Raw genomic sequence first — 19394 nt, forward strand, 5'->3', positions numbered from 1 at the left:
TTTATATTAAAATACTATTATTAATTAAATTAGCACTTTGAATTTTTAATCTCAATTTAAATTAGTTGTATTATTTTTTCATTTTTTTTATGTTGAAGATAATATATTTTTGAAAAATATTTGTTTAAATTATCAAAAACAATATCTGCATTTCAAAAAGTAGTAGATCACGCATGAATTTAGGATTTGGGGTTTATTTATGAATAAAATCTAGTAGCACCCGTTGAGTTTTGTGCATATATCATTTCACCCTCTTAGTTTTTGAAAATTATATACAAAAAAAACCCTTTAAAATTTAATTTTATTGACAAAGTAAATCTTCTATTAATTAACAACTAGTCGATTGCTAAGTATATGTAAAAAATGAATTTTATCCTAAATAAAATAAGATCCCTTCCCTCCTTCCCCGTCTTCATTCAATTGTGATAGAAAAATGATATTAATTTAATAAATTAAGTTGAGAAAATTGGTTAGTTGAAAATATTCATAATGGAGATCCTAGATCTCAAATGAACTGGTCCAACTGATTCAATCTATTTGACTCAGCTGATTAACATTAGTATGAATCTATTATTGTTTCAAAAAGACTTTAAATATGTGGAAAAAAAAAATTAACAATCATAAAAATACTTAATAAGTTTAACAGTGCAAAATGTTTACTACTTAGATTGGGAACTAACCTACTTTATGGATCATGGGTGATTGTCATATATTATAATTAGCAACCATAATAAATTTACCAATGAATTAAATAGCCAACACGGATAAACAAGCTCAAATAGTAGGATCAATCAATTAATAAAAGTTTGAATTGTTTTTTTTATTGATTTATTTTTTACATTTTATACATATAAGGATTAACATTCATTTTATAATATTAATTAATGAAGTATGAGCTTTGCATGCATTTTAATTTTTATATATATTTAATAGGATGTTTGATAAGTTGTTACAATTTAAAAATTATTAAACTCTATTTTATTTATTTTTAATAAGTTTTTAGTTATTTAATTTGCATAAAAATTATAAAATAAATATTTTGGAATGTCATAATCATTTGAGCGTGGTTTTATGATCTGTTAGAATTATTCATTTATTTTTACATATATATATTTTTAAATTTTTTTTTTAAAATTATGCAATTATGTTGTCCCATTTATGTTAATTAGTTGACTCGAATTATGATCTGTTAGACTAGTCAACCCGAAAATTTGTTAGACGTATAATTAGCTTACTAGTTTGATTTTTAAAATTTTATACCTAATTGACTAATTTTCCAACTTAATTCATTAAATTGATCTTAAAAAGTTTTTTAAGTACTATGATCATTCACCAAAAATTTGAAGCAATTGTTTTTTGTTCAATAGGGTTTCAGTTGGCTTAGATTAAATAACAAGGTAGCACATGTCTCATCTCACAACCCTTTCTAGTTTTTACATTGACTTCTAAGATCTGAATACATTCAAAATTAAAGTCTCAAATTCTAATAATTTGGATTCAATGTATTTTTATTTTTATTTTTTGTCCATTGAGGCCGACATCGTACCTAAGTAATACAACAAGAAGTAATCCATCTCTCATCCTATACACATTTTCATCCCCTCCAATATTCAAGTCCGAAATTTCTAATATGATTTAAAGCTTAAATCAAGATGTCCCTAGGGACGACATGAGATAATTACTAATTTAAATTAAAGTTCTTTTTAATGCGTGTGCTAATTAAACAATAGAAAACCACTAACCAACGCAAGTTTTGAATATACATGACACAATCTCTTGTTTTCATTTTTAAAAGAACAATAAGAAATTTCTTTTTTGATTCTTAACCGAACAAATGCTCAAGTTTAATATGGGCTTCACATGATGAGTCAATATTGTTATTGTTACTCTAGACAGTATTGTTTAATTTAAAAAACAAGCAATTTAATGATAAATTAATATTAACATTATTTAGTCATTTATAAATTATATTTTACTAAGCTATGTAATTAAAACTTATACACAAATATATTTATTAAATTTTAAGAAATATAAATTTATTAATATTTTATAAATATAATTTATTTATATATAATTAGTTATTTTAATTCATGTAAAATATATAATAATTAGTAAAATGTTAATCTAAAAAATTTAAAATATTAAATATGTAGCTATTTGAATAAATTATATATATATATATATATATATATAAAATACTAATTATTATAAATATAGTTGAATTATTTGTTTTAAAATAGCATCATTGGAGTAAATTATATTTTAATAATTTAATATAATTCATATATTTTAATGAAATTATAGTATATTATCATAACTAAATTTGTAAAAAAAATAATAATTTATGAGGGCATAATTTTAATCTCTTATAATTTTAATTTATTGAGTTTTATATGTGCATTAAAACTACCACAACTTATTAAAGGGTGAAAAGTACATGTAAATCTAACTAAAAATGCACTATTTGTTATAAATATGAGTAGTTAATTTGCTTATTTTCAGAAGTACTTATAATTAGTCCTTATTCCCAAGCAAAAAAATTCAAAACAAATCAACCGATTCCACCGATTGGTCTTTGCAATGTGGTTTACACGATTCTCACCAAGGTATCAGTCAATTGAATAAGACCAATGTCGGATAGTATTATCAGCCCTTTTAAAGCTAGCTTCATCGCAAGTTGTCATGCTTCTAATAGCATGTATCATTATAACTAAAGAAATATTACATTTCATCAAACGAGCTGAAAGAGCTTAGAGTGTTATGACCGCTAAAGTGGATCTTGTGAAAGCTGGTGGTAGAGTTGATTGGAATTTATGTTATATGCTATGTGAATTTGGTTTTCCTATTAATTTTATTAACTTAATATGAAGTGTGTTAATGGGGCCACTATTCCACCCCCCCCCCCCCCCAAAAATGTTATGGAATGTGGGGAAATTAGATTACTTTAAGCCTCACAGGAGTTTGTGGCAAGGAGATCCACTTTCTCCTTGTCTTTTTGCAATTTTTATGGAAAAATTCTCTCTTCCTAATATGAAAAAAGTTAATTCTAAAGAGTTTGACCTATAGAGACCCTCTCGTATAGGTTTTGCTATTTCTCATCTCTTATTTTTAGACAGTTTTAGGCCATTTTTCAAGGCCTTTTGGGTCCTAGAGTGTAGCAATTTCAGAAGTTTTTATTGGGATAGATATTATAAACTTAGCTAAGTCCAAAGCCTATGCCGTGTCAAAGGTTTCAAGGAGAGGTTGAGTTTTAATTTGTTTCTATCTTGGACATAGCCATTAACAGTAGCCTCAAGAAGTAGTTAGATATTGATCTTTCCACCAAGTGAGTTACAAAAGAACATAACAACCATACTAATGCGACTTCCATCTCTGGCTTTGTTCAAAATATTGATTAAACTAATGAGTCACTATATTATTTAAGAAGGGTTTACATAGCTCAAAATGTCTATGTCTTTGATTCTAAGTTAGTTTACATAAGTAATCAATGTCTTTCTTAGGTGTGGATATGAAATCTTTATGTATTTTTCATAAACTAAACTCCTTTCTCTAACTAATGTTTAAGTAAAAACTTCTTACTGATGAAACACGAGCTAAACAAAATCTTGCATTTTTGGCATTTTTGCTTAGTGTGGCTTGCTGTTGAAATGACAAATCTATGTGGTGCATGTTATTGCAATTGGTTGACTAACAGGATCTTTTTGGTAAGGATTTGATTGATGGAATCATTGAAAATCTTAAATCCTCATTAGATTGAAAAAAAATATCTTTTTTTTCCTTTTATATGTTGAACCATATGGACATCCAAAAATAAGAAAACTATTGAACATAAATTTTTTTTTCCCTTTACATTGGGCACCTGGGCACCAATGTAGTCCCTTATAATGTTTTAGAAAGATTGATAGTGTTAGCCCTGTCAGCTACACTATCTTGATTTATATGTTTTGATGATATTAACCTATTTGTTGTTTCTAGTATTTTCCATCCTTGTAGATCTTATCTAGTACAGGTACAAAGTGTCAGATACACAGAGGTACCAAATCAGAAGCAAAGATCGGACCTAGTAGACATCAAATAGAAAAGATCGGTAGGACACTGACTCAGAAGCACCAAAGCACATCCCGAAGTTTTTATTGTGTATAAATTAATTGTAATAAGGGCCATGTGAGTGAGTGCGTATTATAACTCTTGCGATGTGTATCTTGCATGATTTCTGAGTAAGAGTTGAGCCATTGCATAAGCATATTAGGACACATGAGTTTATAGGATTGCACAAAAGACATAAACACAAACTCACATTTCATGGCTTTCTAAGTTAAAATAAGAGTTTGTCAAATGAATCCTAAAACTCAAATATGTTTTCAAATGGATAAGTTTTTAACATTCTAATTTTAAGAACATTTTTACACTTAGTTCCAATTGTATTAAAACAAGTTTAATGTCCTAAAGGTTCAAAGAAAGTCGAGTATATTTACAAAAGGACATATTAAGCATATAAGATATCAAAATGGGTTTTCAAACGTGTTTTATTAATTAAAATATCTTATATTCAAAAGTAAACTCATTTGGACAAGTTTTAATCTTCATTAGACTTAATATATTTCATATAATTTTGTCCAAGAATGTTTTGAGTCATTAAAATACTTTTTAACAAAAAAAAACAAAGTAATCGTCACTGCCGTAGTGCAGTATTGAGTCCTGAACACCTTACGGTATTTTGGGCATAACTTTTTCTACAAAAGTCTAAATGAGACGATCTTAGTGTCCCTGAAAAGCTAAGACAAAATTCCACAACTTTAATTTTGGTGACTTTTTCTTATTTAGGGATCTCGTAGACGAAATTCTGAGAATTTCGTCGACAAATTCAACGGGCAGAAACCACCAACAGGCAGAAAACGGCTAGTTGGACAAATTAAATATTTTTTCTTCCCCCCAACAGCTAGTTAACGGCTCCTAAGGTTCTTGGGCTATAAATACAAGATTTTAGACTTGTATTAACATGGTTTTGAGCATTATTGATCATATTTGTGAAAAATATCATTTTATCCAAAACCTAAGTACTTTGCTTTTTACATTTTAGTTATTCTTCACAAGTGCTCAATCCTCTCTTGCTCACTTATCTTATAAGATTCATTCCTTAAGAGAATAGAGTGAGGATTTGGTTGTGTTTCATATTGGCTCATTTAAGGAGCATTAAATTGTATTTCCAATCTCTTGTAAGGTTCTTTGTGAACCATTGTTGTAAGGTTCTTTATGAACCGAAGCAAAGACTCTTGGTGAGCGCAGTAGGGGTTTGTTCCCAAGTGTAGGGATTTGTTCTCGAGTTGTAAGGCTTCTTCGCCGGTGAAGGAGTATCTTTAGTGGATTGTGGAATCCTTGGCTTGGTGTTAAGACGTGAACGTAGGCTTGGTGCCGAACCACATAAAAATACCGGTGTTGTTCTTTCTCTCCCTTACACTCTTTATTTTATATGCATGATTTATTTTTATATTACGATATAATTTCTTGTATCTTGCCAAGAGTTTTTATTTTGTAGAAAAATACATATTCCGTGAAAAGAGTCTATTCACCCCCCCTCTAGACTATATACTCCAGGTTGGGACTTTCAACAGATATGATCTTTAGTCCCTCATGGAAGGATAATGTTACTGTCGGTCAGATGGACTAATTCAAAAGAAAACTTTGTTAAAATTAATAATGACGAAAGCTTGTTTAGTAATCTAAGTGAGGTTGAAGTAGGGGGTCTTATTCATGGCCATATGGGTTCTTGGCCCTTAGGTTTCACTAATCATTTTGGTCACCTTATATAGGCATATCAATGCATTTTGTGTTAAGTTGAAAATATGTTAGCTTGTATTACTTTCTCATTTATATTAAAAAAAAAGGTAGTATATTTTTTTCTAACACTAGTAAATATTATTACTTTTCTGAACTTATCCAATTGAACACTCATAATATCTACTATATATATTAAAAAAAATTAACGCTTATTGATAAATATTGCCAAACGATATCTTAACCTCAACCTCAATCTATTTTCCTTTTTCTTTTGTTGTTGAGAAAATGAGGTTCCTTTCTAACATCAATAATGTTTTTGTTTTTAATGTTTGACATAGTTAATTAAAAATTAATAGGTTCTTTTAGTAGGAAAATAAGAAAATGGGAGAAGCAAAATTTTGTTACAAGAAGTCTAGAATACGAAAGAAAGAATGGAAATTGTACTTGTATCGAAATTTGGTCTGAGAAAAAAAAAAGTATTCGGTTCAAATGTTTTACTCTTTCTTCCCCTATTTTTCAAATTAAAACAAATATAGTCAAACATTCAAACCCATATCATTATTTAATGACAAACATGATTACCAAATTGGTTAATCCCATGTCCACAGTACAACTTTTAATACTTAGATTTAAAAATTCGTAAACTTTAAGGACATTAATATAGTTTTATCTTATGTTTTTTTTATTTAAATTCAAAATTCAAGATTTAAAAATTTACCTTAACACTTCTCTCTCTCTCTCTTAAAAAAATAGGATTAGAATAAAATGAGTAATAAATTTTTAATTTTAATTTTTATTGTGTGGTTATTTTGATTAAAAAATATTTATAGACTCTTTTGGCCAACTAACATTTTGTATAAAATAAAATTAAAAAATTTAATCTAATGTCCCAGAATGTTATTAATAGGAAGGCAATAAATCATATTTAAAACGTTGGAATTTAGAAAGTAGAAAAAACTGCCTTTTTTATTTTTATTTTTTTAAAAAGAAAATTCAAAACATGGTAGTGAAGTCATAGGAGGCAGAGGTAGTTAGGTAAGGTGGACGCTCGCGCACAGCGCACGCGGTACATAATAACAGAGAGGCCCTTACGTACCGACGCCCAAAATTAATAAAATTAAATATTAAAAAATAAACCCAAAAACAAATCCATATGGACCTTTGCATCCCAACCATCTGATGCTGCAAAATCCATAACGTCTTCCCCTTTCGCAACCGTTAGGGTTTCAGTTTGGTCTCCGTATTCCTCTTCCTTCCTCCATTTTTTCATCCTGATCTTCGTCTTCTTTTCTCTTCTTGGTTTGATTTCAGAGAGGGGATAGGCAGGGGAGGGAATGAGAGGCTCGAGTTCGGATTTGTTTGACCCGAGGACCGTCATGGACTCGGATCTTTCTCCCACGCCCTCCTCCGACGGCGACTTTGGCTTTGCCTTCAACGACAGCAACTTCTCCGACCGCCTTCTACGGATTGAGATCATGGCCGGCCTGCCCGATGCCAGGCCCGACGGCGAGGGCTGCTCCACCCTTGCTGATTGGGCTCGCCATCGCAAGCGAAGAAGGGAAGATATTAAGAAAGATAACGGTATTTTCATATTCTCTGTGCTTTCCTGTGGAATTTGTTAATTGTTCCGAGGATTTTTTTTTTAAGAAAACAATCTATTTGTCCTTTTTCTGGTTCCGAAAAAAACTTTTATGAGTTCGTTGGCAACTAAGCGCATTAGCTCCAGTTTTTCTTTATTATTTGTTGTGTTTATTTTTCTGCAAGCTTTATTATGAATAACATTGATATTCTATTGCTAATTTGATTTGTATATATTTAAGCTCTCTCGTTCCTCTTGGTTATTTTTCTATTTCATGTTGTGTCCTTGATAGCATTTTATGTTGAAATGGTTTTGATACGACTTGAAGCTTTGTTATAATTTGGGATTTGGGTTCTCAAAGTGTATCATGTGATAATAATTGGAAAGACAGAGGCAGCAATTCGCATTTTCTCAGAGACTTAGTCGTTAAAATTGAAAAAAAAAAAAAAATCAGCATTTAGATAAGATACAAGTAATGAAAATCATGAGCTGAAGTTGGATCACATGATAATAAAAAGAGAGAATTTGAACACTCGTGAGGTGTGGGCGTGCAGTCGCTAATGACTTTGGGCTTGAAAGCTTCCCCTTGCAAGTAGCCACATTAATTGATGCATCAATTTATAAGCCTGCTTAAAGTATTGTAAATTTTTTTTTTTATTTAAAGATAAACTGAATGAAATTAAGGAAAGGGGTCTTCACTTCATGATAGAATATATAAGATCTGAGAGTGATGAGGCTTTGTTAAAACTCCTAAAATGTTTTTTAATATTTCACTATGATTGTGGAATTGGAAATCTTAAATATGTCATGCGGTGATTGGATGATGCATCAATTGGCTCGTGGTATTTGGATGTCAATTGCTTGTGCAACTGTTGCTTGAAACCAGACTGATGCAGAATAGCAATGTGGAATTACTGCCAATAGAGAAATTGGAAGAGAAGTAGAAAAAGGGAACAAGGAAGAAGGAAGAAGGAAGGAGGAAGAAGAGAGGAGGAAGAAGAAGATTCAGGTGGGGGAAAATCACTTCAATTTTCAAATTCACCCACAACTAACTTATACATGGCCTTTCATACCCTATTTATAAGAAAGCCTTAATCACTTATGTTACACATAAAACCTTAAAGATAGATGAAATTACGAATGAACCCCTAAAAAACACATCTACTAAACAGACCCCCAAATACACATCAGACTACTATGGATGAACAGACCCAACAATCCCTTGATCAAATTGTTCTGAATTAGTCTCCAACTCTCCATGAGGTTCTACCTATGGTCTGACTTCTTTTTCCACATAAATTTCCCCTATTTGGAAAAAATCTTTCCTTCAATTTTGAAATGTTGGATAAAAAATAAGAAGTAATGAACGTGAACTCTTCAAAATCTTGTGCTTGAGTGATGCAAGAACCTTGTTCCTTTGGTAGCTCCAAAGAAAGAGAAGAGCGTAACTGAGAATTAGCATCCGTAAACATATCAGGAATGACAAAACTCAACAATGGGAATGTTTTGAAGACTTCGGATGTCTTCAAGTACATGCATGCTCTTGCTTTTAGTGTCTTCAAGTTGAGTAACTTTGAAATGATCAATATTGCCATTTTTTTTTCTTGGTTGGTGGGTTGGTAGAGCAAGCTTCACAGTTATCATCTTACTATTATAGTGAAAGACATGTCCATCCCGTTGCATCACACTCAAATAGTCATCCATTTAGATAGGAACCAAACACCTTTCTCAGACTTATAAAATAGTGGTAAACATATCTTCTAAGGCTGTGGGTGGGGTTCAGTATGAAGCAACATTTGAGTAATTTTAGAAACCTCATTCATAGGCACCTTTTGTCAATGGAGATTTTGCTAAACTTTCTATAAACTCCAGAAAGGTATGAAATGGCTTGTATAAAGTATGAGAAAATGCATTCCTTTTTCCAATTTTGTCACTCTGTTGCTATAAAATAAAAAATATTGCAACTTTTTATCATCAAAGACCCTTAACAGAATATGCCCCCAATTATCAATCAGCTCATGCAAAGCCACAAACTTGACCCCAAATTCCTCAAGAATTATCTTCAATTCACCTATTGTAGAGTATCTAACAGAAATTAAATGAACCCTTATAAACACCTTACAAATTGGCAAATTACAGCAATATGGTTTGACCCCCTTGTTGGCAATACTGATGAATCCGAAAAAATGTGTATCAACCTCAAATAATCAACTTTCTATCAAAAAACTTCAAAAGTTGATGGTTTTTGTGGGGGTTGTAAGCAAATGTCTTGCAATAATAGGAGAAAACCACCACTCGCGCGTTGCCAGTGTAGGAGTTGCCTGCAACGTCTTTCCCATGATTAAACTTTGAGCAAAGTTACATAGAGGGTGGCAATTGCTGTGGTAGTGGTTGTGTGATGAGAAAAGCACAACAAATTGGGGATTTATCATTCTGGCGGGTGGCATTTGGAGTTCCTTTCGCCAACGCATGGAGCCACACAGATGGTCACACAAAATTTTGGAGTTTGCTGGTTGGCATTTCTTGTTTTTGATTAGGGGTGACAAAATTGGTTAACGGCCGTAAATGGGTGGGGGTTAAACGGGTTCGGGTTCGGGTTGATCTATTTACTAACGGGTGGCTAACATATAAACCCAGACCTGCTCGTTTAATAAATGGATCATAAACGGGTATCCGTTAAGAACCCGTTTAAAAATATAGTTTATTTATTTTTAATTTTTTTTTTAAATATTTCATATAAGAGGACATAAATTTTTTTTTAAAAAAAAAACAGCACTACTTTATTTTATTTATTAATATCTTAACAAAAAACATGAATCGTCCAAATCTGAAACAAACTAGATTAACAAGTCAAAATCCCTATGATTCCAAGCCAATCGGACGAGAAGAGGGGGGATTTGGCCCTCTTAACCGATAGATCAAACGAGATGGCAGCAAGGATCAAAAAAGCTCGATCAATTCACAGATTGAGAGCACTAAGCACCAAATCCGGAACTAACCAGATCAACAAGTCAAAATCCCTATGATTTTAAGCCAAATTGAAAGAGAAGAGGGGGGGGGGGGATTTGGCCCTCTTGACCAATTGATTGGACGAGACGGCAGCAAGGAACAAAGAAGCTCGATTGATTCACAGATCGAGAGCACTAAGCACCAAATCCGAAACAAACCAGATCAACAAGTCAAAATCCCTATGATTCCAAGCCAAATTGGAGGAGAAAAGGCGGGATTTGGCCCTCTGTGCAGAGTCACAGATTGTGCGCTTGTGTCAGTGCCTCTCAGCCTTTGCAAATTGACCAAAAACTAACTCTTACATCTCTTTCACACCCTATTTATAAGAAATCCTAGATTATAACCCCTAAAGATGCATGGTTTCGGAAATGATATATTATTTGGCTTCTCTTTGGTGTGTGGGGTAGGGGAATTTTTAGGGGGTGAGCTTTTTTGAGGTGCAATGCGATTGGTGTTATGTGTTGGAGTGTTAGTTCATGTTGGTTTTTCTCTCTCTTGTTTTGTAGTTTTTTGGTTGTTTTTTTTTTGTGTTTTTTATTTGGATTTTCCAAACTATGTTAAGGAGATGTCTTATTCTCCTAGCTGTATATTCTTATTCTATTAATGAAATTCTTTTTTTACTATCCCAAAAAATCCCTAAAGATACATGAAATTACAAATGAATCCCTAAAAAGACACATCTATTTCAAACAAACCCTCAAATACATATAAGCCTACTACGAACAAGCTAAACACATTTGGGGTTTGGATCCAACTGTCTCTTGATCGAATTCTTCTAAATTAGTCTCCAACAAGGGTCTACTCATGATCTGGCTCAATGTTGCCTAGAATGCAGAATGTTTCCATTCATGGAATAGGAACAAGAATGGGAATGGGATTGTGCTATGGTACATTCTCTAAAATGTGGAACATTTGGTGTATACTTGTATCGATATATTGGTGGAAAATATGTAATGGCACTAATACATTTTGGGGAGAATGTTGAAGCATTTCAAAATCTAGAAGAGATGTTCTTTTGTGAAATAGTAACTAATGAATTATGATGGAATTATAATGCGATAATCTCCACTTTAGTCTTTAACTAATAAAAATAATATGTTATGTAAATAATACTGAATCAAAACTTAGGATTGTTGGATTTTGCATCATTGAACGAACATGTACCATGTTTCAGAACGTTTGTACATGGTTTTGGATCCAACTGTCCCTTGATCCAATTCATCTAAATTAGTCTCCAGCAAGGGTCTACTCGTGGTTTGGCTCAATGTTGCCTAGAATGTGTAATGTTCCCATTCATGGAATAGGAATGAGAATGGGACGGGATTGTGCAGTGGTACATTCTCTAAAATGTGGAATAGTTGGGGTATACTTGTATAGATTTATTGGTGAAAAATATGTAATGGCACTTATATATTTTGGGGAGAATGTTGAAGTGTTGTAAAATCTAGAAGAGATGTTCTTTTGTGAAGTAGCAGCTAATGAATTAGGATGGAATTTTAATGTGATAATCTCCACTTTAGTCTTTAACTAATAAAAATAATATATTATGTGGAAAATATTGAATTAAAACTTAGGATTGTTGGATTTTGCATTATGGAACAAAAATGTACCATGTTTCAAAACTTTTGTATCAATACATGGTTCACTAGATTGTTAGTGTTTTCTTGTAACTATGGTCCCGTTTCTTGTTCTACATTATATAAGAATGTCTGCATATAAGATTATATGATTTGCTGGAGTGTGCATTTAAGAGTGTATGTTGGCAATTTTAGGCTGCTTTAGAGAAAAAAATGTCTCATAAAATAACTCAAATACCATTTTAAGCTTGTATTTTATGTTTAAGTTTAGTAAATTGATATTGGCTGTTTGTTGTTGCTTCATAGATTATGATTCACATTCCTTAATTTCAGGGCTGTCCATTTAAATTGATGTCATGCCTCTCTGCAGTTTCATTCTTATGTTATCATACATGTAACATTTAAGGTATTTCAATGCTCTCTACATGTATTGACTCTCAATATCGTCGGCATTTACTTTTTCTTCTCAGCTCTTGATCTCACCACATGCCCTGAGGAGCAAATTTTGAATTGTGACCAGCCTGATATTGACGATGGAATTGAAAATCAAGACGAGGAACCAGTTGCTATGATTGAAGAGTCTCCATCCGGTGTGCTTTGCTTTTTGTTTTTTAACTTTTGCACATCTCCTAGTCTAAAATCAGTTGGAAATTTAGGGCATTTTCATGAGATTCCATCTAGGAAACAGTATATTTGTTGCTCGTACATGATAACTTTGCTTATTCTCCTTTTAAGAAGTAAGGTGCATGACACTTGAGTTTTGTCAAGTCATTTTAAAGGAGTGGTAGTTATTATTTTTGGTAAAGTACTGGTGGTAATTAATTTTTTAATAATATTTTTATTAGGTAATCATCATTACTTCATTTGAGGTGGGAATGCTTTACTTGCAAGCTTTTGATACTTGCTAAAGTCGCATATTATAATGTCCTTTTTAGAAAAGCTTAATGATTTTAGTGTTAACCTAAAATGCCACTTTTGAGTATAATTTGTGAGATGGATAGTATGAATTTATCTTTATCATTTTAAAAGGGTGGTAATTATAACTAGCAAGTATACAAACATTCTATGCCAAACAAGCATTAAGCTCTTTTATTATAAAAATTTGAACAGATTAAATGAAGCCCATCTTTCTTCTATTAAGATGTGTAGATTCATATTATGTTATGTTTGGGCTTATTGATTATTCACAAATTAGCATAAAAAATCTTATCCAAAGAATATCAATTCACTAACAATTGAAAACATGTCTAGTATAAAGTATGAAACTAAATTTTAATTAGTAGAATTAACAAGAATATATATATGTGTTATATATATATATAGGCTCTAGGCTCTATAAAAAGAAAAGATGTCTCATATTTTTCTGTGGCCTCTATTTCCATTTCAAACATAGTTCTAAATATTTTAGTTGTTTCTTTCAAATTATTGACTCCATGTGCCATCCCTTTCTAGAAATACGCAAGCTGTGTTTCTTCATTTGCATTTTGAGCTATAGATTATTATAATATTCTGACCCTGCATTTGGGATCATGGACTTCTGGGCTTAGATTTGGATATCAGTGGATTTGGATGGAACACAATATAATTTTTGTATTACATTTTGTCCAAATCCACCCAAATTCAAATCCAAGACCTAAAATCCATGCTCCCAAACACTACATGGGTTTTTCTCATTCTCTTGCTTTTTGTTAGTAGTTCTCATTTTGGCCTTCAAAACTTTATAATAGAACCAACAAGAACAACCAGATGACCTTCTATGTCATTTTATGCGACAGTGGCTAAAAAACTAAACAAAACATAACTTAAAAAATTAAGAGAGAGAGAGAGATCTGGTTACCCAAAAAGCATGAACAGCCAAATGATAGTTTGAAGTTTGAGAATGCAGGTTTCCTATTTTACTTAATATTTCTTGAAGTTCTCCAGAGAATTATTCCAATGTGTACAGAGGATAAAAGGTTAAGAAAACATGGGAAAAAGGTGGATGGATAACCTGTCTTTAGTGAAATGGACAGAAATGTCTCCTGTTTCTTCGATGGCTAAAACTCCACAATTCCTACTCGAAAGAATTTCAAATTCCCAATGGTCGGGAGAATCTCAAACCATTAGATGTGTAACTATCTAGCCAATTCTTCACAGGAGAATTTAAAGAATACTTCTTTGAACATCCTAATAAGTTAGTTCTTGGCCAAGTTGAAAATTCAAACCCCACTAATGCAAAACAAAGTGAATCTTAATATCCATGATTCTTGATTTTTATGAATCAGTTTTGGGTGTCAAGTTCTTTTGAAAATAGTTCCAAATCTAAGGAACCTTTTAGGTTTTCTATGTCTAGTTGCACAAAAGTTGCAAATACTCCAAACATCAATGGGACTAAAATGCAAACTGATGAGATGGAAGGCTAGTGGTACAAGGCAAGAAGAAAGAAAAAAATAAGCAGAGCAAAAGGAAGAGAGGGTTTTTTACTGTTTTAGTCAACCAAATTGTAGTCAGAAATTGCTCTGCTGTCATTTCAGAGAGATCAATGGGAGAGCATAATGTAGAGAGGGTATTAACTGCTAGATCAGCCAAAGCAGCTTGGAGAATTTAATAAAAAATGACTTGAATAAATGTATGTAATTTTTTTTGGACAGAGTTCCAATGAGTGGGTAATTAGAAGAGGGAAACATTGACTGAGGGATAGAGAGAGGGAGTATTGAAATTTTCCTTTCAGTAGCTGTTAAATGAATGCAATGAAGAACACACTTTGGGCTGACATGTGAAAACAAATGTGACTTCGCTTTTTAAAATTGTCATGTTGGTGTAAACTTAAAATTGCTTTTGTTGAGCTCTTCTGATCTATTTATTAGCGCCAGAAATAGAAATTAATTTTTTCACTTGTGTGGCGGTAGGAACTTTGTTTACCCTTGTGAAGCTCATGATTACCAACTCTGATATCTGTTTGCTGCACAGAATTTATGCCTAGTTTTTAGTTTCAGGCGATGAAGCTGCAAACAGCAATGATTTGACCTGGAGTATGGATTGCTCTACTGTTTTGAAAGTTCAAACATTACACATTAGTTCTCCTATTTTAGCTGCAAAAAGTCCATTTTTCTATAAGGTAGGTCATTGTTTTTGTGAAATGGGTTCGATAGTTGTTAAATTCACTTGAAGTTGTTTATTTCTTCCAATTTTTATTGCTTAATATTTATTTATTTATTTATTTTTTATATAGCTGTTCTCAAATGGGATGAGGGAGTCAGAGCAAAGACATGTAACCTTACGAATTAATGCCTCAGGTATGAGATGTCACCCTCCCCTCTTGCTAATTCATTGTTGGTCTCATGTAACTAATATTCTAAGTTTTTTTTTTAAGCTGATAGAAGTATGTTATATGGTGTAATTTATGTCATAAATACATAAAGTACTTTTTAGTTTCTTTCCATGGTAAATATTTGTTGCTTCTGTAAATAAACTCCTGTAATTGTACAAAGCTGCTTCATGCTCATTTTAGTCACCTTCTTTCTTTTGAACAGAAGAAGCTCCTCTAATGGAGCTCCTGAATTTCATGTATAGCAATACCCTATCTACAACTACAGCTCCTGCTTTGCTGGATGTGCTGATGGCTGCTGACAAGTTTGAGGTTGCTTCGTGCATGAGATATTGTAGCCGACTGTTGAGGAACTTGCCCATGACACCTGAATCAGCATTGCTATATCTAGAGCTTCCTTCCAGTGTCTTAATGGCTGAAGCAGTCCAACCTTTGACAGATGCAGCAAAACAGTATTTAGCTGCTCGATACAAGGACATAACCAAGTAAGCTTCTCTTCTGCATGAAACAACTCGCCACCATGCACACAAAAAAATAAAAGGCTTATGCCCCTCTTGGGTTGTGGAATCAGACTTCAAATGGAATCAAATCTCAGGAATGGAATTGCCTTCCTGCATTTGGTATGCAGAATCAGGACAGAATCATATTCTGGCTGGAATATGATTCCTGCGAATAGGGGAATCACGGTTCTAGTCCAGATAGGCTGGAATCAATTTTTATTCCATGGAATGAGATTCATTTTATGATAAAAAAAAAATCTAAAAACAACAACACATGCTAATAATACTAATTATTATTACTATTATAATAAAAATAATAACTAATAATAATTGCAATAATAATAAATAATATTTATTATTTCATATACTAAAAAAGGCTTAAATAATAATAATTATTGTAAGGATAATAACTATTATAAAAATAATAAAAAATAATAACTACAATAAAATAATATTTATTATTGTAAAATAATAATAGCAACAAGTCAACAATAATTATAAAAAGGCAAAAATAATAGTAATTATGATTTCAAGGACAATAATTATTATAAAAATAGTAAAGTAGTAATGATAACAATAAAAAATAATAATTACACTGATAATAATCACTATTATGTAAATAATAAAAAATTATAATAAAGCAAAAACAAATAATAATAATAATAATAATAATAATAATAATAATAATTGTTGTTGTTGTTATATAAAAAGAATAAAAATTAATAATAATTTACAATAACAATAATAAAAACTAGTAATAATATATCTCTACTATTAAAATAATAATAAATAATAAATAATTATTAATGTTATTTTAAGGATACTAATTATTATTAAAGTAATAAAAAAATAATAACAACTAATAATAACTACAATGAAAATAATATTTATTATTGTAAAATAATAACATCAAGCGCAATAATAATAAATAAAGGAAAAAATAATAACAATTATTATTTTAAGGATTATAATTATTATAAAAATAATAAAAAGTAGAAATAAAATAACAACAATAAAAAATAGTAATTACACTTATGACAATCATTGTTATGAAAATAATAAAAAATAATAATAAAATAGAATCAACAACAAATAATAATACGAATTGTTTGTTATTATTATAAAAATAATAAAAACTAATAATAATTAAAATAACAATAATAAAATTTAATAATAATATTTACTTCTATCAAAATAATAGTAACAACAATAATAACAATAATAAAAATTAATAAAAATTACCATTATAAAATAAAAAATAATACAAAATTAAATAATTATACATTAGGGATTTTTAATAAAAAATCATTGTTTTTCATTCCATTATAGAATCCATTGAAGAATACTAAATGTTGGAAAGAAATTGAAACTGAATTCCTACCGTGATTCCATGTTACTAACCAAACGCAGGAATTGCATTCCCTAAGCAATTCCATTCCTACCTTGATTCCATTCTTCCCTCGATTTCTTTCCTGCTTCAATTTCATTCCGCAAATCAAATGGGGGGTTACTGAATTTGTCCTCTATACATATAAACTTATGCATTTAGCCTGTCTAATTTCTTTTGCCAAGGTTTGCTTCTTGTTTGTTCTTTTATGTGGCTGGTGGTTGTAGGGAAGTGTTGTTGTGGGAACTGATTTTATGGAGGTACATCTTATTTATCATGATCCAAAAAGTAAAATTTGCCGAGATGAGAATGCTTAGATGGATGAGTGGTATAACATTGAAAGATAAATTAAAAAATGAACATATTCGTTGTAAGTTAGGTGTAATTCCTATAGAAGTTAAGATAAGGGAGGGACGACTCAAATGGTATGGACACTTGCAACGTAAGCCTTATAGTGCACCTATGAGGAAGAGTGATTTATTTATTGTGGGGGGTAGTAGAAGAGGTAGGGGTAGACCTAAAATAACTTGAGAGGAGATAGTGAGTAAGGATTTAATATTCTTGAATCTATCAAAAGAAATGGTCCATGATCTCATAAATTAGCGGAAAAGGATTCATATAGCTGACCCCACTTAGTGGGACTAAGGCTTGGTTTTGTTGTTGTTGTGTTGTATCTTATTTATCATGAGAATTTGTCATCTTAGTTTCATTGCTCATGAAAGGTTGCATCTTGTTTTACTAACTAAAGAAATGCAACCTTTTAAGTAAATTAGCACCTATTCTTTCTTGGCTTGACAAGACTGGATTAAGCTTGATTTTTTGACCTCTTGTAACATAGAAAGCCAGGCTACCTTCCATTCTGGTTTGTGCGGGTCAATTCAGGATAAGCTCTCTTTTTATCTGATATTAGAGATTATTGTCGTTATCATTTGCCATTTTCCTTTTTGAAAGCTTAGCTCTTTTGGTCAGGTTCCATGAAGAGGTGATGGGATTGCCTTTAGCTGGAATTGAAGCAGTTTTGTCCAGTGATGATCTCCAGGTTGCATCAGAGGATGCAGTATATGACTTTGTATTGAAGTGGGCCAGGGGTCAGTACCCAAAACTTGAGGATCGGCGAGAAGTCCTTGGTTCACGCCTCGCTCGGTTCATTCGTTTCCCTTACATGACCTGTCGTAAGCTTAAGAAGGTATTAACTTGTAATGACTTTGATCATGACCTTGCATCCAAGGTTGTGCTTGAGGCCCTCTTTTTTAAGGCTGAAGCTCCACACCGGCAACGAATGCTGGCTGCAGAGGAGTCTGCTGTCACGAATCGCCGCTTTGTGGAACGAGCCTACAAGTATCGACCAGTCAAGGTGGTCGAGTTTGAACTTCCCCGGCAGCAGTGTGTGGTGTACCTGGATTTGAAGCGGGAGGAGTGCGCAAATTTGTTTCCATCAGGTCGGGTGTATTCACAGGCATTCCACTTGGGTGGACAAGGGTTCTTCCTCTCAGCGCACTGCAACATGGACCAGCAGATGTCTTTCCATTGCTTTGGGCTGTTTTTGGGAATGCAAGAAAAGGGTTCAGTGACTTTTGCAGTAGACTACGAGTTTGCAGCAAGGTCAAAGCCAACGGAGGAGTACATTAGCAAATATAAAGGCAATTATGTGTTTACTGGGGGCAAGGCAGTTGGCTACCGAAACTTATTTGGCATACAGTGGACTTCCTTCATGGCCGAGGACAGTCTTTACTTCATAAATGGCAACCTCCATCTCAGGGCTGAGCTTACCATCAGGCACTAACTCTTTCTCAGAGCTTCTAATCAACTTGTCGCTAACCTTTTATTTTTTGGGCCCCTTTTTGGCACGAGCAAGACAAAAGCCTAATTATGGAATCATGTTATGCTATTGATGTTATTTGAAGTTAAAAATTATCCAAAATAGTCCTTTGTGCCAAATTGCAATCGCAATTAGAAAGGTAGCAAATGTAAATGGGGTTGACTTTATGGAGGTTTTAAGGGTTTCTTTTCTGTTCTATTTTGTTGTTAACGCAGTCTTGTGATATTTTTGACCAAACTGTTTCAATGTGCTTGTTTGGAAACCTTAAAAGAGGAATAATTGAAAATGGCTGCCAAATGTGCAAAATTTGAAATCAGAATGAAAACTACAATTGAATGTTGTCGTGCCATGTTCTTCTGATGAGTAATGCTGCGAAATTTGGATGAATTTTCAATTGAATGCTGTTGTTCCCTCCTGTTGGGGTGGTTGTATTAGGAC

At 32.1% G+C, this 19394-nt stretch overlaps 1 protein-coding gene across 4 annotated transcripts; it reads left to right on the top strand.

Annotated features, from left to right (window-relative positions):
- The first annotated feature begins 6820 nt into the window (after nt 1-6820).
- Nucleotides 6821-19152, top strand: LOC131165973 (BTB/POZ domain-containing protein POB1-like). Of its 4 annotated transcripts, none has more exons than XM_058124165.1 (6): nt 6821-7359; nt 12414-12533; nt 14913-15040; nt 15155-15218; nt 15456-15735; nt 18107-19152. In XM_058124165.1, exons 1-6 carry the CDS (start codon nt 7113-7115, stop codon nt 18918-18920), a joined length of 1653 nt encoding a protein of 550 aa, XP_057980148.1. In that variant the 5' UTR covers nt 6821-7112; the 3' UTR covers nt 18921-19152. The 4 variants fall into 4 exon arrangements, with proteins under 4 accessions (XP_057980148.1, XP_057980149.1, XP_057980150.1 ...); XM_058124166.1 differs by having other exon boundaries at nt 6879-7359; nt 14919-15040; XM_058124167.1 differs by having other exon boundaries at nt 6924-7359; nt 15459-15735.
- Nucleotides 19153-19394: the final 242 nt, after the last annotated feature.

The sequence above is a fragment of the Malania oleifera genome, chromosome 10 (genome assembly GCF_029873635.1).
Source record: "Malania oleifera isolate guangnan ecotype guangnan chromosome 10, ASM2987363v1, whole genome shotgun sequence".
Taxonomy (NCBI): domain Eukaryota; kingdom Viridiplantae; phylum Streptophyta; class Magnoliopsida; order Santalales; family Ximeniaceae; genus Malania; species Malania oleifera.